This window comes from Nanorana parkeri, unplaced genomic scaffold, assembly GCF_000935625.1.
Source record: "Nanorana parkeri isolate BGI_ZX_2015 unplaced genomic scaffold, ASM93562v1 scaffold494, whole genome shotgun sequence".
NCBI lineage: Eukaryota > Metazoa > Chordata > Amphibia > Anura > Dicroglossidae > Nanorana > Nanorana parkeri.
In genome coordinates this window covers 959562-982357 of record NW_017306762.1, presented here as the reverse complement: position 1 = coordinate 982357, position 22796 = coordinate 959562, and the positions used below count along the sequence as shown (strand labels likewise).

The window sequence follows — 22796 nt, the reverse complement described above, 5'->3', positions numbered from 1 at the left end:
TGTAAAAAATCACCTAGACCTTTTTTTTAAATTTCAGTATTGTTTAAGCCATTACAACCTCAAGTGGCAAAATATCACTGCTTAACTGATTTTAACTGAATATTTCATTTTATCCTGCACTTTGTTACATTTTCCATTCATTTTGTTCATTTAATTGCCTGCCTCTCCACCACCTCTAAAATCACCATGGCTTTTTGACAATGTGATGGCCATAACGGGTCCCTGTATTTTAGAATAGCCTTACGAGTGAATTTTATATTCAATAAAGATATAGGCATTACATGGTTTTATCTCTTTTTTTCATATGTCCCAAAATGTTGTTTGCTTTTGCAGCTGTCATTTGGCATTGAGTGGTGCTGCCAAGCTTATTGTTAACCAGTATTCTTATAGGACCACCATTGTGAAAAAATATTATAGTCTATATATATTGTATAGGGCCAGGGCTCAAAATTTCCACTTGCCTGCTCGCATTTGGCGAGTGAAAATGCAGTGCGGTCACGGACCTGACTTATGAGAGCAGCTGCTCCTTGCTGTCCTGGCTCTGTTCCTTTCGGCTGGAGCTCTGACAGTTCTGAGCTTTACTTTTATTCTGCATATAATATTTAAAAGTGTAATTTCATAAAATAATTTAAGAGGGTGTGTTAAGGGGTGGAGTTAAGGCCAGGGCAGTGTAGGGGTTAGGTGGTGCAACTGGTGGCGAGTAACTCTTAAGGCCTGGCTAGTAGCTCAGGACTTGAAATGTTGAGCCCTGTTGTATGCATTTAATAAATTTAAAGATTGTATTCAATATGAAAATTCCTTTGTATTCAATTTCACATACCTTTATTTTTGGTTTTCGTTACATCTTCACAAAAAGTAAAGCTGAATGGCAAAACTGCCATTGACTGGGAATGGAGAAAAATATTTCACTGACAGGGCCAAGTACAAACTGTCGTTGCCACTGCTTATACAACCCTAGGTGTGTTATAGTTTTGTTCCAACCACTATCACTTTTGTTTTTTGCTGGACAGCTTGCTCTCTATTTAAATGTGTAAAACAATATAGATTTAGGTTCGGGAAAAGACTGATCAGTCTCTACCTACTCAGACTGATTTTTGCAGAAGCTATAAGCATTAAGATATTCCAAGAGGGTCTAAACTCTATAGAAGTCTTCCCTATCCCATTGGGGTAGGGCCGAGTTCACTCTTAAAAGAGTAAAGGAACCTGAAGACAGGGAAGCGTTTTGCATGTTATGGTATGGTGGTAATAAGGAACCAGAGGGTGTTGGTGAACTGAAATAGATAAGTATACTTTCTCTAGTCACAGCAGAGCCTGGAGAGGGGCAGACAGTAAGGTATTGCTTTAGATTCTAGCCTGTATGGAGAGAAGAGTAGCCTTGTTATATCCGTTCTATCTGGGGTCCCAAATGTTAAGGACTAGAAACAGATTGCCATTTGATCTGCCTTGCTTAGCTAAGACCTGCAAAGGAGGATAAATTAAACATGTAGGTTGAGTGATAGTTCAACAATCTGTTTGTATTTTTCCATAGCTATCACATAGATATACTTTCAGATTCCAGCAGTTATTTTCCAGGGCAGGTTTCTTTTGGTGAGTTGTCAAGGGGGGACTTGGCACTTTTCATACATGAGGTCTGCAAATGCTTTTCCTCATTAATTTGACTGTTAGAAACATCCTATAATCAGTTCATTTTTGTTATGAAATGTATAAAACTGTTGATATGCCCATCATGCTTGATAGAGATCTTCTTTAACTCTATAAATGACATCTGGATCTCCTCACATTGGTGTTTGTATGCCTAACCTGTTTGTTTTCTTTGAATGTCTTAATACAAATAGTTTCCCGTAAATTGCTATTTTAAATAACATGTTCCATTCTAAAAAAAAAATCCTTTCGTTATTAGCTGTACAAGATTGTCCAGATTAAATGTTTTGCTGTCTGCAGGACCATTCCGGTTTCTTTTGAAATTGTACAAAACCAGGTATTAATGTCATGTATTACATTCCCACAAACTAGGCGGCTGCTGCTTTTGTCTGCTTTGGATGTGCAGACCGATGTGCTTATAAACATTTTACAGGCATCGCCATATGCAGAGCGAGACTTGACTTCCTTCCAGCGATCAGAATTAGAGTTTGGCAGCTGTAATCGGTCAGACATTTCCTTGCCGGGTCCCCTGGGGATGGTAAATGGGAAAGAAGAGTTTCTCTGTGTGACATGAGCTGAAGCCATACTTGCTGCAGATCATCTATGTAGAACTGCAAATTAACAGAATGCATAAAGTTCAAGGCATATCATATCTGGGAGGGCAATGGCGGTATGGCTCTTAGTAGCTAATAAGATGTTCTTCTCAATTTTTAAGGTATAAAAACTTTACATTTAGATACACTTTACACTTGCTTTAGAATAGTTTGGTTGTGTTCACACCTGTGCATTTTAGTGCATCAAAGTGACACTAAACTCAAAAGTTAAATCTAAAAAAATGTTTCAAGTACCTTACCTATTAACAAAAATGTATCTTATTTGTGTATCAATCAGCTGTAGATCCTCAAATCATCTCTGAATTGGCGCTGACACTGTCCTTCCTTCTGGAGGAGGGCTACTTTTGTTCTCCATGGTCCGTGTGTGTGTTATAAAGTAGCCAACCTCACTCCTGTGATGGACTACAATACAAGGTTGTCACGGCAGTGAGCTTGTTGTGGTCACTACTTTACTACAGGGTTGTAGTCCATCACGGGAGGGAGCTTGTAGTGGTGACTACTTTACTACAAGGTTGTAGTCCATCACGGGAGTGAGCTTGTAGCGGTGTACAACATACACAGAGACCATGGGGAACAAAAGTAGCCATCCTCCAGAAAGGTACACTTTCTAAAGTACCCCTGTGACCCAAAGAAACAGATAGTGGACTACTGATTGATTGGTTATATGGTGGTACCGTCAGGTGACTTGGACACTGGTCAGAGCCATCCGGAACCTATATAACCTATCCCCTTCCCCAAGATGCTCAGTTATTTCTTACCTCAGATCCTCAGGGGAGGAGGGGGCATGTCTGGCTATGAAGGAGAGCAGACGCGTGTATTGGAACTCCGAGGCGGTTTTCAGCATATTATTGAGCCATCCACTTATCTTATTCAGTATGCTAAAGTTCAGGAAGGCAAGGGAACACCCTGGACCCCCGCAGGGCAAAATGAACAAGAGTAATTTGTGGCTTCTCCGTGTCCAAGCCTGTGGTCAGGAGGCCTGGACATGGAGGGTGTGAGTCAGGCCAGATATCCCCAGGCAATCGGGTAACCGCTCGAGACCTTGCCAAGTGCAATACCCCACCTGCAAGACAAACACCCACACTCACCAATCCTTTCTTCAGACTTGCGAGACCCGCCATCTCCCTCAAGCTCAGTGTTCTCTCGACCCGGAGGTGGTTGGAGTTCAGATAGACCCGGATATCAGGATTTTGATATGGGCTTTGCCTACGTGCACAAACCTGGATAATTGGGCACTACAGATTAAGGAGGCACTACAGAAGGAGGTAGATCTTCTAAAACAGTGAATGTCTGTTACTTATTCCAAGGTAAATAAGCTCCAGCATCAGCATGAGGCACGTATTGTGGCCCTTGAACTTTCCCATAAGTGCTTTCAATGGAGGTTAGTGAGAATCAAAACCGGCGCAATAATATGTGTGAAAGGTATCCCGGAGTCTACCGCTGTCCAGGGCCTGTGCAAGACCATGATGATGATTGTGAACTCCATGTTCGGTAGGCCTCCACAGGAACCATTGGAGCTGGATAGGGTCCATCGTGTGCCATGACCTGCAGGGGCGAACGTGGACCATCTCAGAGATGTGCTTTGCAGTGTCCACTTTTATACTGTCAAAGACACCAGTGGTCATACACACTTCTATCGCAGTGGGACATGGCCAACAATGTATCCCTAAGTTCTGATTGGGAATTACAGGCTTTCCAGATCTGAGGGGCCAGTTTCTCTACATTTTGTTTCTAGGGGGAGGGAAGAAGGTATTTTATGCAATATGTTCTAGTCATATGTTGTTCCTTGGTGTATGGACTGCTTCTGTAATGTTGCTTGTCACCTAATATATTTACATGCCAGGCCTCGTCCTACATCAAGGATGTGATTCTTGCCATTTCAATGTTTGTTTGTTTTGTATGTGTTGTCTGTCACCTCTGCCATGCCGCCCCTGGTACAGCTGATACTCATGTAAGAGGCCCCCCAGGCTGCCCAGACCCTTCACATGGGTACCAGCCATACACACACTTCTCCTCTCCCGCCACCTGTTACTAGGGATGCAGCCTGGAGAGGAGGTGAGTCACAGGACCCACCCCCTTGCTGATAAGCCCGTCAGAAGTGCGGGGCCCTGCACTGCCGCATATTCAACTAGAGGGTGGCCCAGGACCGGACCTCACTGGACCCCCCACAGCCTCAGGCCCCGGCGGTAGTTCCAACCCTGGACAGGGAGCCGCATCAGAGGGATGAAAGAGCCACATGCGGCTCCAGAGCCGAAGGTTGCTGACCCCTGGTATAGCAGCTATGTGGTATTTCGATCACTTTGTCTGTGTCACCCTGGGATTTTTTCAGGTTATATGTTATGAATGGTGTGGTTTTTTTCATCTTGTATCGGGCGCAGGGGCCCTTCATGGGCTTTAACTCAATGGGTGCCAATTTTTGATGCAACAGCCTAAACGTCTTGTTATGGTTATAGCAGCTTTTTACTGACCAGCAAATGTTGCTACAGCTTTTCTTTATATTACACCTCATACCCCACATAGGCTCCCCATTTGCCCTCCAGAGTGGGCTTTGGGATATTGGTTTTACACTCTTCTTAGTATTTGTTGAGACTCTTGCAGTCTCTGTTCTGCTTATCTTGTCTATCCTCCTTTTATTATACTTTCTTTCCCTTTCTTTTCTGTTCTGCACCGGTCCCTTTCCCTTTCCTTCTGCTTTTCTACCTTTTGACATTTTCTCCTTCCTTATCTCCTCCCCTGCTTCAGGGGGGCTTTTTTTATTTTTGCATCTGCTGTTTGGCACCACTTTATTATGGCACACTTATGTAAACCTGTCTCTTTTAATGTTCAGGGCCTGCAGGCTCCGGGAAAAAAAACAGGCCTCTTGGCGGTACTGAAAAGACTACAAGCTCGTATATATTTTTAATTCAGGAAATGAATTTCAAGCTGTCCAGTTTTCCCAGATTTCAAAACAAATGGTACCCTAATGCATATCCATTGTGTATCCATCCGTTATTAACTTATATGTATATGTACATATATACACCTTGAGGAGGTAACTAGTCCCCCAGTTCGGTGGATATATATATACCTTCAGAACAAGGCAATATATTAATTTATATTTTACACCTACTTTTTTACGGAATCCACCTTTAGCGCTGTGTTATCACTTGCACATCATATCCATTGTGGCTCTTTGAATTCCAAATCCAAGGGGGTTAGTTTCTTGATCCAAAGGTTGATCCTGTGTGAGTGCCTTAATACCTGGCATCAACCTGAGGGGCGAGCTATCTTTGTAAAAGGGAAACTTGGTATCCAGATTCAGTGGCATCACTAGGGGGTGTGGCCTGCACCCAGGTGACACCATTGGAGGGGGTGACACCAAAATGACTTAGTCATTTTGGTGTCAAACCCCTCTGAAAAGTCGGGCACTTGTTCATGCACCCAGAGCCCTACAGTTGCACGAGAGAGAAGGGGACCCGGCGGCATACCTTATGCCGCTGGGCGAACGTCCCCTCCTCTCTCTGCTGGAGTCCATCACCAAAATGGCCCCCGGCAGGTAACAGCGCGTGACGTCATCGTGTGCGATGTTGTCACGGCAGGGTGTGACCCGGTGGCTGCTCTGGGTGACACCATGCCTCGGGACGCCCCTGCCCAGATTTCTTCAATAACAATTTATATCTGCCTAATGCCAACTAAGCCCCTTTTTTAGAATCCGTGCTGAAAGATTTGAAAAGTGGATTTAAAATGAACATTTAAAATGGATTTAATTTTATTTATTTAAAAGGACCTAGATTAGTAGCAATTAAATTGGGGCATGGCCCATTCATTGCACTGTATGTGAGTGCAAGTGGTTTAAATTTGATTCATTTAAAAGGACCTGAGTTAGTAGCAATTATATAGGAGCCTGGCACATGCATTGTATTTGTAAGTAAATTTGGGAAGAACACACATATCCATATCATCCCCTAAAAAGAAATGTTTTTTCTGTGTCTTAGGAAAGTTTTTTTTTCATATAAGCATACCGATACATAGATAGGCAGTATTGAGACAGTTTGAGCTGATTTCATGTGTAATACTCATACATGTATCCCTACCTCTAATACGTTAGTTTGGTGCGCTGATTTCAAGCCTTCAAAACACATGAGTCTAACTTCCAACCTGATTCCCAAACTGTCTAATTAATATACTGTAAATGAAGCACTGTCTGACTTTCTTCTTTGTTGTCTTGAATAAGGTTACCGGCAGTTCTGGTAAGATGTACATCTGTTACAAGGCATGCCATTACTGTTCCTGTCCTGCCTTCACTTTCTCTGTACTCAGAAGAAGCGACAGCATGCTGGTAAGTTAGATATGTAAACTAGAGGAGGCAGTAGAGCCTATGGTGAAAATTCACTTTGCAAATAATACCTAATCACAGGCAAGCAGAGCTTTACTACATTCGCTAAGCTTTAGTAAATCAACCCCTAAGTGTAAAACACATTTGTTGTTCAACATTCAAACAAATCAAATAGGGTGTCACAATATATTATTTGGGTGCCCAAATAGTTAAACATATTAAATAGACTCTGTTGAGCGAAAAACACATTTGTGAGACCCAAAAGCCATGACAAATTGATATACCAGGGTCCTAGAAAACAGGTCAGTGACTCTTTAGGTCATAATCAAGGGCACAACTATAGCCATAGCAGACCATGTAAGTTCTGTGGGTCTCAGAATCATCTACAGTATGTAAGTAGCAATAGCATTTGGAAAATTTGGATAAAATTAGGGATGCACCGATATATCGGCTACCGAAATATATTGTCCTAAAATGGCACTTTTGGCTAAATGCCAAAAGTGCCATTTTCCTGCAGATACATCGGCCCATCCCTGCTTTCTTTACGCTGCTCCGTGTCCCAGCAGAGAGGAGAGAAAGTGTGACAGCCAGCCTAGCGCTGCGGGAGGAGATCACTGTGAGCGGCCGGCGTCTCTCCTCTCACACCGCTCAGCCTCCTGTCACAGTCCAACAGAGCGGTGTGGGGGTGGAGACAGCCAGCGCTGTCACAGGATTCTGAGCTCTCCTCCCGCACCACTCGTTCAGCCTCCTGTCACAGCTGTCAGAAAGGAGAGCAAGTGCAAACACTCAGCGATCAGTGATCACTGAGTGTTTGTAGATAAGTGGGGCATAGCATGTTTACTATATCCTCAATTATGAATGAATAGGAAGTGATCTACATCACCTCCTTTTCATTCATGATTGAGGTTATAGTAAACATACTCTGTCCTCATGTTATCAATGAACAGGAACACTCATTGTCCTCAATCTCTTTTTCTTTTTTAAAAGGGAAATATCATGGGTCTGTTTAGACCCCTAATATTTCCCCGAAGCCCCTAAAAGTAAAGTTAAAAAAAAAATGTTTTTAATAAAAAATGAATTGATAAATAAAAATAAATATACAAATTTAAAAAGTTTATAAAAAATAAATTAAAATGATATATCGCTTCTGTTGTAAAGCCGACAGTCGGCTCTACAAGTTTAAACAGTGTCCCGGCGGCAAAAGTCGCCGGGAGTCTGTTTAAATAGCCCCGATGCTGGCGTCAGTCACGAAGGGGTTAATGGTTTTGCAATGGTGCCCCATCACAAATAGTTATTGCTCTGGTCACATCTTACATGTCAGTTATGTCTCACTATAGCCACTTCATATTGGACATTTCTGCTCTACTTTGGCATGGGTAGTGTTAAGGTATCACTACTACTTACTGTATATTAGGGTTGGGGGAGATATTCTACTTCACACTCACCAATATGACTAGATTGGTCTGCTTCTTTCAGTGAGTGACAATAGCCCTCAATTATATTGTTATATCAGAAAGGAAAAAAAAACTGTAGAATCCAGTCTTAGCTGTAGTAATGCTGCTATATCAAGTCACAGCAAAATAAATAGTGGAGGACAGGTTCTCCTCTGTGTTCCTACAATGATGGTTCAGAGAAAGGAGTCCACGGTTAAAGTAAAAATAATTTGCAATACATGGGATACTTGGAATACTTGGGCTTTAAATTTGTGTTAGTACAACCCCAATTCCAAAAAAGTTGGGATGCTTTGTCAAATCTACATAAAAACAGAATGCAATGATTCGCAAATCTCATAAACCCATATTGTATTCCCAATAGAAAACATAGCAAATGTTTAACTGAGAAAATGTGCCATTTTAAGAAAAAAAATAAGGTCATTTTGAAATTGATGGCAACGTATCTCAAAAAAGTTGGGACAGGGCCATGTTTACCACGGTGCACCCTCCCCTCTTCTTTTAACAACACTCTGTAAATGTATGGGAACTGGGGAAACCAGTTTTGGGAGAGGAATGTTGTCCCATTCTTGCCTGATATAGAATTCTAACTGCTCAACAGTCCTGAGTTGTGATACAATTTCTTTGTCGTATTTTACATTTTAAGATGTGCCAAATATTTTCAATTGGTGAAAAGTCTGGACTGCAGGCAGGCCAGATAAGCACCCAGACTCTTCCACTACTAAGCCATGCCAGTGTCATAGATGCGGTATGCAGTTTAGCATTGTCCTGCTGAAATTTGCAAGGCCTTCCCTGAAAAAGACGTCATCTGGATGGGAGCATATGCTGCTCTAAAACCTGGATAAATCTTTCAGCATTGATGGTGCCTTTCCAGATGTGCAAGCTGTCCATTCCATACTCACTAATGCAACCCCAACACACAGTTTTCCACCTTCAACAGACCATTTTAAATGAGTTTTGGCCCAGATAAGACGGCGGTGTTTCTGGATCATGTTCAGATATGGCTTCTTCTTCTGATAGAGCTTTAACTTGCATTTTTGGTTGGCATGGCATGGCAAACTGTGTTCAGACAGTGATTTTGGAAGTATTCTTAAGCCCATGCAGTGATGTCCATCACAGACTCGTGCGTGTTTTTAATGCAGTGCTGTCTGAGGGCCTGAAGATCATGAGCATCTAATATTGTGTTTCGGTCTTGTCCCTTCCACACAAAGATTTCTCCAGATTCTCTGAATGTTTTGATTATAATATGTACTGTAGAAGATGATATATTTAAAATCTTTGCAATTTTATGTTGAGGAACATTATTCTGAAATTGTTCGACAATTTATAGAAGCAGCTTTTCAAAAGATTGCTGAACCTCTGCCCATCTTTACTTCTGAGACACTCTGACTCTCTAAGATGCTCTTTTTATACCCAATCATGTTACTGATCTTTTGCCAATTAACCTAATCAGTTGCAAAATGTTCTTCCAGCTCTTCCTTGTTAGTACCACCTACCTTTCCAGTTTTTTATTGCCCTGTCCCAACTTTTCTGAGACATTTTGCTGTCCTCAATTTTTAAAATGACTTTATTTTATTTTTTTTAAATGGGACATTTTCTCAGTTTAAACATTTGCTATGTTTTCTATTTTTTATTGTAAATAAAATATGGGTTTCTGAGATCTGCAAATCATTGCATTCTGTGTTTATTTAGATTTTACACAGCGTCCCACCTTTTTTGGAATTAGGTTGTAATATAAGTTGATGAGTGCACATGATCATAATTCTGTGGTTTATTATTGCCAGTGGCGTTGAACTGAATGTGCCAGTGTGAGAGGGGTGCAGGTGATCCCCATTTCAAGAAAGATGGATGTGGCCAGTCCTGGGGCTGCATGTGACTGTCAGTCTGTGTGTGTTGGGGGTGAAGTCTGGAAGGAATGGGTCATCAGTTGGGGTGGGGAATAAACTGAGGAACATGTAAACATGATCTGTAGATGGCTGATGTGTCAATAAAAGTCTAATTGGGTACTTCCAGTGATGCTTCCAAATAAGGGCCTGTTCACATGAGTTTCAGGTCCTGATCAAGTCCGGATCTGCAGATGCGGTGCTACGTGTTTTGCCGCGTTTTTGATGCGTTCCAGTTAAAAATATATATATATATGGAGTGGGGCTGTCAGTATGTTAGCTGCAGTGCAATGTGTTTTTGACCGGACAAAATGTGACATGCAGTATTTTTCTGTCGTAACCTAAACGGACTGAGAACTGTAGCCCATAAAACACATAGGGATACATTGGAATGCATTTTTAGTGCAGGAGCGTACGGATCAGGTCAGCACAGAAAACGGACGTCGTGTGAACAGGCCCTTAGTGCCTTTCCTTGTACAGGAACCTGAGTAAAGGCTACAGATGTTAAAATCAAAAGATGATCTTATGGACACCAGAGCCGTTTCATCTTGCCAAATTATGCTTCTGCAGTGTAGGGTGTGCTGGACATTTCCAAGATTCAAGCCTGAGCAGACACACATCAGAATTAGACATTGCAGTTTCAAGTTTTATTAACTGCCTCCGGGCCGGCCGTAGTAAAAAAACGGCCGGCCAGGAGCTCTCTAGATCTGAGCGGGCGTCTTTAGACGTCCGCTCAGACACGCCCCCTAGCGCGCGCCGCGAGCCCGGGATCAGCATGTCGCCTGTGACACAGGGGATCAGAGAGAGCTCGGTACACAAGCTCCCTCCAGTCCCCTCTCCTCTGAAAGAATGCGGAAGTGTTGTATAATACATCACTTCCGCATTCTTGTGTCACTCTCCAGCTTCAGAAGCTGGAAAGAAGCTGATGGAGCAGATCTCTGCTTCATCAGCTTCTTTTGGGGGGTCCTAGGTGACAGTGGTCATGGAGACCCCTAATGTCTCCATAAAGAAGACCTGTCACACCCTCTTTGCTATCACATAGGGGGTTTTCTTAGCTATGTGATAGCAATAAAGTTAGGTGGGAAAAAAAAAATTAAAGTTGCAAAAATACATTTTAAAGTTACACATGAAAAAGAATTAAAAAAACACCAAATTTTTTAAAAGTCCCCACCCATACATAATCTCATGCAAACATGCGTTGGGTGCGCATACGTGCGAAAACGACGATTGCACCCATTTAGCCGCACATGTTACATATCGCCGCGAACGTCGCAGTGAGAGCAATAAGTCTAGGGCCATCAATCACTGATAACACTAAACTGATGAGCGGTAAAAACGTTTAAAGTGTCGCCTATGGCCAATTTTGGTTGCCGTCGTTTTCTGCGATGTCGCGGGTGCGCGCAATTTTAAAGCTTGACATGTTTGGTGTCTATTTAACCGACGTGACCTGATCTTTTATATTTGACCAAAAAACTGGGTAATAATAAATGTTTCCTAACATAATGTTTACAAAAAAACATTAATAATAAAATAAAACCCCCCAGTGGTGATTAAATACAACCAAAATAAAGCTCCATCTGTCCCCAAAAAATGGTGTAAAATTCATTTCAGTACAGCTTTGCATGACGGAATAAACGTCAGTCAAAGTATCGCAGCGCTGAATACTGAAAAATGGCCTGGCCAGGAAGGGGGTCTAAACACCTGGTCTTGAAGTGGTTAAAGTGACTGTCGTGGGAAAAGCTTGGGGCCTGCCACTGGTGGCCTCTTCCTTGAGCAAGTTACTTCCCTGACTGTCATGCTGATGTTTTAGCTTCACTGTTTTCACAGACCTGGAACAAGTATAGAGATAAGCAATTTAGACACTCACGGCATGATTTTTTTGGTCTGTGATTCAAAGGTATTGACAGCTTCCATTATTTTCTGGCATGTTTCAAGATAAGCATTTGAAATCTTGATTTCTATGTGCTTTCACCTGTAATTTTTTAAATTTGGTAACAAGGTCTCTTTAACCATTTCAAGGCTAGTTGTTTTTCCAGTTTTTATGATTCAGCCATGTGCCTATGTATTTAGCAGTAGCTTATATTACATATAATTTTGGGGGAGACAGGCAAGGCTTTCTTTTGGTGGTATTCGCCTACAACATTTTTTCTATGTATTTTCACATGAAAAATGCATTGTGTTACAGTCGGTACAAAGAACAATTTTATTCTGCTAAAATGATGTTGATTGTTTAAAGCGTACTTATTTTATTGCAGATATGGTGGAGGAAAGTTCATTGGGAATATAACAGTTTAGATTAAAAAAATAACACATTGATTTGTTTTAACCACAGAATATATAAAAAACTAGCAAACCTGTAATCTGCACTATTCGGGTTGCCTCAGTGTAACTTTGTATCACTATTGCAGTGATCATTCAAGCAGGAGCCACTGTTGAGTCTCCTGCTCATAGACTGAGCTGTTCACAGTATACCTAGTAGTGACATGGGTGGGATCAGATACTCTATAAAAGTGAAATTATCCAGGCTGTAGAAGGTCTTTTAGTGGTTTAGCATCAAAATAATTTTTCTTTTAGGGGAAGATCTAAAAATAAAACAGCTGTTGACATTTGTTCTATGGGAAAATAAAATACCATATAATCTAGTAATATGCAGATCTGATCATGGCGGACTAGACTTTTTGACATATGCACGAAAAGACAGTACTATATGTATATGCAGAATCCTTAGTTTCAAATTGTCAGCCAGTGTTGGTTTGTCTGCTTATACATGAATGTGTATGATAAAATGTACGGAGAGCAATACGCACAGTTGGTCATACATATCTAGCTCGGCTCTTCCACTTGTTGTTATCCTTCATATTAAAGAGTCTTGTGTATAGAGCAGCATAATATCAATGTATAGTTAGCAGGACAGATGAAATAAGCACACACCAAATACTGCTGTGAGCTTCCTTGTTCTGTACCCCTTCAGAAGCCCTGAAGTATCACTGCTCTTTTGAAGGCCTGATTGGATATTTATAAAGCAGTAGAGGAAGCCATACTTGATGGTGCCAAGTCATGCCTGAGAGCCATAAATTGACCATTCCATTACAGACTTACCTGAAGCTTAAACAGACACTTTAATTGTGACAGTGTCTCCTTAAGGTATCTCCAGTCCAAACTTTTTTCTGTTTTGAGTAGAGTAGGGAAGGTTTAAAAACCTCTGTTGGGTTTTGAGTACTCTCTGTGTAACCGTTGGGGAGCTTTCCCTTTGTTTCCTGTACTAGTAACAACATTGTGACTGGAATTGGAAGTTGGGAGAAATAATTGACAGGGACACAAATGACAATAAAAACACTCTTTAGTAGAGTAGGGGAAGGCTAGAACTCTTAGAGCTTTGTATTGCATTCTCTGTTCTGTTTGAAGATTCCTCTCATCCTGCTTACAGCCATATCATTGGGACAAGAAGAGAAGGGAAAACTTCTTAATGAAATCCCAGACAGTGCAAATATGACAGAGGTTATAATCAGGGGCATCAGACGCTGGTGACCCAATAAGATGCCGCCTTAGGCAATGGTGTAAGGCTTCCTCATATAAGGCAGACCTGGTTATAAAATTTCTCCACACTCCACAATTGCAGAAAAAAAAAAGAAAAATGAACTGACGTTACACTTTGAGTCTTGCTTTCTTTGGGTAAAGTCAACTTTTGAACTTTATGGAAATCTAAACAACCTGGAAGCAAGATGGTGCCCATTTTCTATTAGTCAAGGGAATGTGATCATGTGACAGTCGAGTTGTCACTCAGGGCATGGTGTATTGGCTGTGGTTGACAAGAATGAGAGAGAGAGTCTAGCTGAGCGCAGGTGGTAATACATTAGACAGTTAACCCAGGGATTGCCATGTACAAAGTGGTAGGGTGCAACGCAGGGTTGAGACACAGTTCTGTGCTCAGCAGAGCTGTGAACCGAAGGTGTACATTTTGGAAGGTTTACTCATAGAGTTCATCAGTGAACTGCTAAACGTGAAAGGTGGTGGGGCTGGTTCAGCTTCCATTTAGGCTGCGCAAAGCCAGAAAGCAGTAGGGCTTGGGTGGTCTTCACGAGCCGATGTGCACCTTTTCTAAAATTGAGTTCAGCATGTAGTATACAAACTGAAAGCATCAAATGTTTATGAAGAACATGCTGTTGCTGACTCTAAAACACTCTTTACATTGGCCTGCTGCAGAATTTCCAGTGCTATGTAGGGGCTGCTCCGTGTTATCCCATCAGTTAAACCACCCGGTTGTATTTAGAACTTCATTTTGTGCCTTAAAACCTTCTTCTTTGTTCTTTATCGCTATACGCCTAAGGCATTATGGTATAGCTCTTTTGTTGTTATAATTGTTATATATTGTATAATTGTTATACATTTATTGTTATAATATCAGTGTAATTTAATGCCATAAGTAAGACATTAAGGAATGCTCGGTTAAAGGAAAAAAATCTGAGTTCATTAGGGCCATTTGGCTGGCCTCGTTGACAGTCGTTGCTATGGTGACAGGGTGAATAACAGCTCCATTCGTGTCAACCTAAAACATAATGGTAGCCACGAAGAGAAAGTCCAGCTGCAGTATGTCATCTGTCTGGAGCCTGGATCCCAGAGAACCAGTGAACCATATATGTGAAGCAACAAATCCTTACAGATGGCGCATTGTTATTCCTGCCGCAAAATAACTGTAAAAGGCAACAAAGGGGGCCACATATGTGGGAACTAAACTCATCCAGGACCCCACAAGAAAACATTCCTGTCTATAGGAAGTCTAAATTGTGATATAACCCCAGCCCTCCATACACATCTCGGCTTCTTATATCATACGGATCTTATATCTGTGTGTGCAGAAGTACAATTATTGCTGGAATTCCTTTTAAATGTTCGTGACTGCCATTTGTGAAGAGTGCAGCTCACAGCAGCCTCATGAAACGGGACACAGAAAGACAGCTGCACGTTCAATTTTTAGAAATAAGAGACCCAAAATTATATATGATAAAATCCTTATTTGATTTCAATGACGGTATATATGGAAATGAAATGTAGATATGGGGATTTTTTTTATTTTGGGGATCTTATACTTTTAACCACTTCAAGACCAGGTGTTTAGACCCCCTTCCTGGCCAGGCCATTTTTCACTATTCAGCTCTGCGGTACTTTGACTGACGTTTATTCCGTCATGCAGCGCTGTACTGAAATTAATTTTATACCATTTTTTGGGGACAGATAGAGCTTTATTTCGGTGGTATTTAATCACCACTACGGGTTTTATTTTTTACTATATTCAGGAGAAATTACAGAAATTTTGGGGAAAAAAAAGTTTTTTTTAACATTATGTTAGGAAACATTTATTATTACCCAGTTTTTTGGTAAAATATAAAAGATCGGGTCACGTCGGGTAAATCACTCTAAACTGATATGCACCTGTGGGGTGATGACCTGCAGGTTGAATCACAAATGATGATCAGGATCTCTATAGGCAAGGTCTCCTCTCAGTAATTACATGCTCCATCCTTTTCCCACTTATATTGTATTCTCCAGGGCTCCAGTAGAAACAATCAGAAAAGACACAGTTGAAATACTTAAACTTTCTCCACTCGTGACCCCTTCTTCGGTCGGTGTCTCTGTCATTACCAACTACTACCCCCCTCCCCTTCTCCCTCCTTACCTTTACCTCCAGCAGCTGTGCTCCACTTCTGCCGGGTTAAAGAAAGTTCCATCAATGGAAAAGAAAAACCTTCCTGCGCGCACGTGCTCAGGAAGGTACCAAGTGCACAACTACACTACACTGCACATTAAACGAAAATTTTAAAATCTTGCTTGGAGCCCAGGCCTCCCTGGCCGCCTGGGCCCCTCACACATGTACCGGCTGTACCTGCCTGAGGCGGTCCTGGCCAGGGATTCAGATCGCAACCCCACCCCCCTGTTCACCAGGTGTTTATTGCATTTGCATAATTGGAGCTAGGATGTAAATGCAATCAACACCTGGTTGTAATTAACAGATTATGTGGATTGGAGCAACATTCACAATATTTATTCCAAGATAATTTTTGTACAAGTCATTCTGAATTGAGAAAGCTTGTTGGATGACCAGTGAAACGTCTTCAAGAAAAATACAGCAAGTCCAGTTGCCTTGACTTATTTTTTACAGATATACCATGACCTGGATGAATAAGAACCTTCACAGACATGTAGGGCAGTGAATTCTCAAGAAGACATAAACTCGCTTCAACAGGACCTAGATAAAATTAAGGAGTGGGCTGCAAGATGGCAGATGCAATTTAATATTAAAAAATTGAAGGTTATGCACATGGGAACAAAGAACATATGTGCAAACTACTACCTAGGGGGTGCACCACTGGGGAAGTCAGAGATGGAGAAGGACCTGGGGGTGCTCATGGATCACAGATTTGACAATAGCATGCAGTGCCAAGCTGTGGCCAGGAAAGCAAACAGGATATTATCCTGCATTAAAAGAGGGATTTTGGCAAGGGATAAAAACATAATCTTTCCACTTTATAAAACACTGGTTCGGCCTCACCTTGAATATGCAGTTTAATTTTGGTCACCAATTCTCAGGAAAAATGTTTTTGAAATTGAGAGTGTTCAGAAATGGGCTACAAAATGAATAAAGGGGATGGAAGGCCTGAGCTATGAAGATTGCCTCAAGAAATTAAATTTGTTCTCAGAAAAGAGGCGCTTGAGGGGGGACCTAATTGCAATTTTCAAAATCTTAAATGGGGACAACAATATTCGGAATAGGATGTTTACACCGAGAACTATACTAATGACACAAGGGCACTTCAAGAGATTAGAAGAGTGGAGGTTTAATCTCAGACTTCGCAGGGTTTTTTTTTACTGTGCGAGTAGTAAAAATGTGGAACTGTCTTCCACAGTCAGTAGGATCTGCTGATAGCATTGATACATTCAGGAAACATTTAGATGAGTTTCTTGAGTTCTTAAATATACAGGGATATGGGAACTACTAGAGCCAATCATATACATACATACATACATACATACATACATACATACATACATACATACACATATACATAGGTTGAACTAGATGGACCTGTGTCTTTCAACCTTACCTACTATATTACTATACTGTATATGCACCTATTTACATTCTCATTGAATATTTCTAGCTTTATAAAGAATTTTGCAGGTGTGTCAGAAATGAAGGTGTGTCTTAGGTATGCGTGGCATCGGTGTCAGAACCAGCCTGTGCTATTATTCATTTTAATTAACATTTCAAGTTAAATAATCATCAAGTGCTTTGGCCAAATAAGTAAACTGAAATAGACAATGGTAGAAGCAATGTAGCTTGAGTTTGGGCAGGATGTCATGACTACCATTACCTTGGTAGGTCTTATATCTATTCACATAATGCACATTTGCCTTCTCTATTACACATTCCTTCAGTTATGCTGTCTGTAACACCCATCTGCAGCTCATGCTTGATTCTGTTTATTTTGTATTTTGCCTAACAAATAGCACATTTGATGAAAAATGGAAGCCCCTAGTTTGAGGTCCCTCTGTGTGGAATCATGTGTAGTAAAGAGCTGACCTCCCAGATTTTCTCAGCAGGTGGCCCTTGTCAGTGACACTAAACTCAGGAGTTAAATCTTAAAAATGCGATAAAGTACCTTAACTATTATCAAAAATGTATCTTATTTGTGTATCACTCAGCTGTAGATCCTCAAATCATCTCTGAGTAGGTGCTGACACTGTCCTTCCTTCTGCAGGATGATTACTTTTGATCCCCATGGTTCCTGTGTGTGTTGTAAAGTAGCCACCGCTCCAAGCTCACTCCCATGATGGACTACAATTTCATGTTTAGTTTACAAATTTGTTTTGAAATGATAGTTTATCATGGGAATGAGCTTAGAGCGGTGGTTACTTTAGAACACACACAGTTTATTAATTTGGGATGCCAGGATGCTTTGTATAAAAAAATAATGTTTTTCCTGCACAGTATTTAGCTCTTAATAACAGAAGAGGCAGGAAGCATTGGGAGGAGGGCATCACTCATAGAACCTTTTATGTAGCTCTGTATGGGTGAGCGATGTGAATGAGTAGCTAAAGGAGATGAAGGATTTAGGACACCACTGCAGATGTACAACAGCCAAGCAACTAGAGTACATATTCATATGATTGATACATATGGCTTTTAACAACCTGCATTCATTGATCCTCAACATCTAACTGTAGGATGGCATTTACAGAGTGCGCTTAAAGCTGGGTTGTAAAAACATAATCAAACTGGACTATAAGTAGAATTTAGTTCTATATGCCAAGCCAAGTACAATTAGTTATATTTTATACTGAAAATACAGGATTTGGGCATTGATTTTAAGAGCTACTTAAAGTGACATTCAAGCCAAATCCTCCCCCCCCAGTGCTAATGTAAGGACTTACCCTAAATGATGCTTCTTAATCCGATCTTTCTTTCTTCTAATCAGTTCATCATTATTTGGAATGTAGGTGCAGCAATTATAGCAGTTAATATACAATATATATATGTATGTATTTACTGTGTATGCATATTTATTTATTTCTTCAGCGTGAGGGAGAGACACGTGCATAATCATGTATATGCTTTAATAATATAATGCCTAAGTTAGTGTTTTGTTTTGCCACTGGGGGATTCTCCTCCTTCCTCTTCCACTCTATTGACCAATTAAATTGCAAAAGCATTCCCTTGATCAGTCACCCCGTCCGATCTTCTGTGCCGATCTTTCTGCTTCTACCAGCCCCCTGCAGCACACAACCACCCTTCCCCTACTGGCATTGCTGCCAGCCAGTATTGATGATCGACAGAAACGATTCGTTCCCACACAGGTTCTGCCTACATTGCTGGAGGGACATACTGTCTGAGGAGTTGACAGACTGCCAGGAGCTTCTCTGCTGCTGCAGACGTCTCATACACAGCCTGTTTTCGAAGCCCTGACAGGTTACACAGTATATTCAGGGCTCAGAGAGAAAGCCGGCTGAGGAGGAAATGGCTGCAGCAGAGAAGCTTTTAGACAGTCTTTGTGGTGTCTGGCAATGCGGGCAGGGAAAGGGATGGGTACTGTGTGGGGAAGGAGTACTCCTTGCCGACTGGTACCATCCCTGTAGCTGCTGCTTAGTGCACCCTAACCCCTGCACTAACCCCACAACCCTCCCACGATATCAGCCAGCCCCCCTACTATATCACTAAACCACCCTCCTCCTGCAATGTCAGACACCACTCCAAACCCCCACCCCTGCAATGTCAGCCAATACCTCCCACATTTTAAGGCAGCCCCCACTGCATTCTGAACTGAACCACTTTCCTACACCACCCCTGCAGCCCCCTTCTCTCCAGCCACTGAAGTTGCACCCCCCTTTCTTTCATCACCCTCAGCATGGCACACCCACTTCTTTTACAATCTGCCACACCTGCAGCCCCTCTTCTGCCCGCACCCACTGTGCCTACAACCATCTTCTATTATCACCCACCACACCTGCTCTCACAATCCACTATATTTCTCCCCTCTTTTCTCAGCATCCATCCCACCGTAGCCCCCTTCCCCCAGAATACATCATGCCTGCACCCCTCTTCTTCTCATAATCCATCACACCTACAGTGTATCTTCCCATTGCATTCACTGTGCCTGCAGCCCCCTTTATCTTAGCACCCACCACACCTGTACCACTACTTTTCTCAACAACCTCTGTGTTCACACCCCATATTTCTCTAGCCACTATCCACTCCTTACTCTTCTCACCATGCCTGCACTACCTCTTCCACCAGTGCACCTGTGCATGCTTCCTCCCACCCTCACCAATGCATCTGCATCCTGCCCCTCTGGTACCAATGTGCTTGTACACACCCACACCCCATGACTGCATGCACCCTTCTCCGCTTTCCCCATTGCTCCTGTACAGCACCCCTCAATCTCTCACCCAGTGCCTGCGCACACACACACACACATTTCTACCTCACATGGCTCCCCTGCTCTCACCACCATGCCAGCACCACCACCACACTCTAAACCCCATCTGATCCACATAATGCCCCCTGCTCTCAACTCCATGCCTGCTTTATCACCATCACACCTGCAACCCTCTCTTCTCAAATCTGTTACCTAAACCCCCTCTCTCTCTCCCTTTATGGCAACTCATCCATTCCTGCTCTCACCCCTCCTCCATTATTGTGTCTTTACCCCTCTTCTTACCAGTGTGACTTCACTACCACCACCTTGCCTGGAGGCTTATCTCTTAACTCATGCCTGCACAAAGTGTGTGACTTGTATGTCACACTATAACTACCAACAGGTAAATTCTCCTTTAACAGTGGAATCCACAAGAACATTCTTCAGTCCTCCCCTGGGGCAGTCCAGTTCTGGCCAGGAATATGATAGTTGTGGATCTCTTGCTGGTAGGACGCATTGCTTTCAGATTGTGTTCCTTTTTGTCCACCCTGAAGAGTTAGAGGTCTCTTTCTTTTCACCCCCTTGGCTAATGTACAGCCTGATGGAAGATGTACTGCCTAGCAATAACGAAAGAGTCTTGTTGAGTTTCCATTCATTTAAAAAAGGAGGAAGAACATATAAGTGGTACAAAAGATTTTGTAAGTAAGCCTGGCTACGCGGTGCTCTTCTACTGTTTTAAATTTTTCTGGACATAATCCTTTTCTATAAGCAATTTTATAAAGCTGAAATCCACTGTCACAAATTATTCCATATGGATCTATTAATTAAGAATCTAGGGTTGTTAGCTGCCAGCATCTGTTTGCATATTTTTGTTTTCTTGCTATTTGTTGTGTTATTTGATTAAATCCTCATTTGTACTGAGTAGTAAAGGCTGTCATTGCTCTTTTAGTTATGCCCCTTTGTATACACTATTCATGATCCACCCTCCCTCTTATACAACCTACGTCATAACTGGAATGTGCCAAGATAATTATTGCTGTTTCTTTGTATTGTTACTTGTTGTTGTTTCTGTTTAATAAACATTTATTTGGAAAAGGCTGTCATTGCTTCCAGCTGAAAATCTCCCTTGCCTAGCTGTTACTTTCAGTAGTTTAGTATTCATCACTGACTTGGGACAAGCATGTGACCAGAAAAATCAAAACTGGCCTGCATGTTGTACTTGTCCTGGGTTAGTGATTCAGAGCGTATTGAGGACAAGGTCTCAACAGACATGCATCTGCCTTTTTCAGAAGGTCAGCACTGGAAACCTTCATATGTCTGCCATTACAGTTTTCTTTTTCACAAAACACATACAGTTGGTGTGACCTTCAAATTTCTAAACCTATTTTTGCTCTGAATACTAAATTGTCCTTGTCTTTTTTTTCAGTGCAAACATATTCTTGCCATCTACCTCAGCCAGGCGATAGGAGTGTGCCAGGAAATGACGGTGTCCGACATGCAGATGAGTGACATTCTACTGGCCAAAGAAGACTGAAGTGCCAATTTCATCTGCAGTGACTTCTTTTCTGTGTGGGACTGTGTGATTTCGTAGCAAAGCTGGTCTTACCTGAGTGAAAGCTGCAGTATTAACATTCCTGCCAGTTACATACATCACCATACAGTTCACTTTTATCTTCCACCAGACATAATCAAAATCATTGCTTCTTCCTGTGGTATTACTTGAAATCTGTTTTTATACAGTCAACCCATGCCAGCTAAGAGTTGAAATGAGGCTTACGGTGTGGGTAAATGATCTGTCACCTGCAGGGGGAGATACCTATGTGGATTTCAGGAGAGGTGGTTATGCTCCTTCATTATCCAAAGAGGAGTTGGGAAGAGGGGTGCTCTGAAGTTTGCAGAACTGAGTAGAGTTGTCACTTTACTTATGCAAGGCAGTGATGTAGCACAAAATGTTTTCTCCACTTCTTTTGGCAATTAAAAATGTACATAGATGTGTTTCAGATCTGTTGTTTTATTTTATATTTGTCTTTGGGCACAAGTGCTCCGAATCAGTATCAGGTTGTGAAATGTTTCTTCATGTATGGAAGTATTTGAGTAGAGTGATTTGTTGACACAAGGGTTTATAAATGATGATGAATCTATTAAATTAATAAAAAAAAAATGTTTGTACGTTTGGGTCTGATCTTATATAATGTAATATATCTGATGGAACAATTCATCTCTAAACAATGCTGTTACATGACGGCACTCCTCATGTACTGTTATGTAAAGCCCCATTCACACTGAGATATCGCGGATATTTACCGTGCGATATCGCTCTCCAATGCATGGCAATGGGGCTCTGTCCATCGCTGTCGCGGGTCGTGCATCGATACAGCAGGACGGATTTTGCCGCGATTCTAGTTTGCTCAATGCAACCATTTGCGTGATATTGCGCGACAAACCGCGCGATATCGTGCAAAATGCAAATCACTCAGTGTGAATGGGGCCTTAGGGAAGCCATCCTATATACAAACAACAGTAAACTGAAATTTCCTAGGAAGTCATAGCAGTGTTTTTCCTACACCTGGTTTCTAAAGAAGTCATGAATCGGCTTTCACCAGCTTTTCATCGACCAGTGTCCGCTCTTACACACAGGATGTTTAGGCTGATAAGAATAATTGGTAACAATCTGTTTTCCATTGTGCTGTGCTTATTGGGTAGAGCGGGGTAGAGTAAGGCTGGGTTCACACATGGGCGTTTTTCAGCGCTGATCGAAGCGCGGAAAACACTCAAGCAGTGAAAACCTATTAACTCCTATTGCATGGTTCCCACCTGGGCGTGTTTCAGCGCGCTTTGACACGCTGAAAACCGCCCTATGCCCGAAATAGTACAGGAGTTTCTTTGGGCCGTATTTCAGCACGTATCCATTGGTATTCCCGAATGTGGCTCGGGGTTAACAAAACGGTAACCCCGAGCCACACTCGGGAATACAGCGTAGG

The 22796-nt window shown here is 41.9% G+C and overlaps 1 protein-coding gene across 1 annotated transcript in view; it reads left to right on the top strand.

Moving 5' to 3' along the window:
* Positions 1-21383, top strand: part of ZSWIM7 (zinc finger SWIM-type containing 7) — an 80532-nt gene extending 59149 nt beyond the window's left edge. Inside the window, exons 4-5 of the mRNA XM_018561043.1 lie at positions 6469-6573; positions 21242-21383. Of these exons, the coding sequence (XP_018416545.1) occupies positions 6469-6573; positions 21242-21349 (213 nt within the window). The 3' untranslated portion in view covers positions 21350-21383. The remainder of the gene's footprint in view (positions 1-6468; positions 6574-21241) is intronic.
* Positions 21384-22796: the final 1413 nt, after the last annotated feature.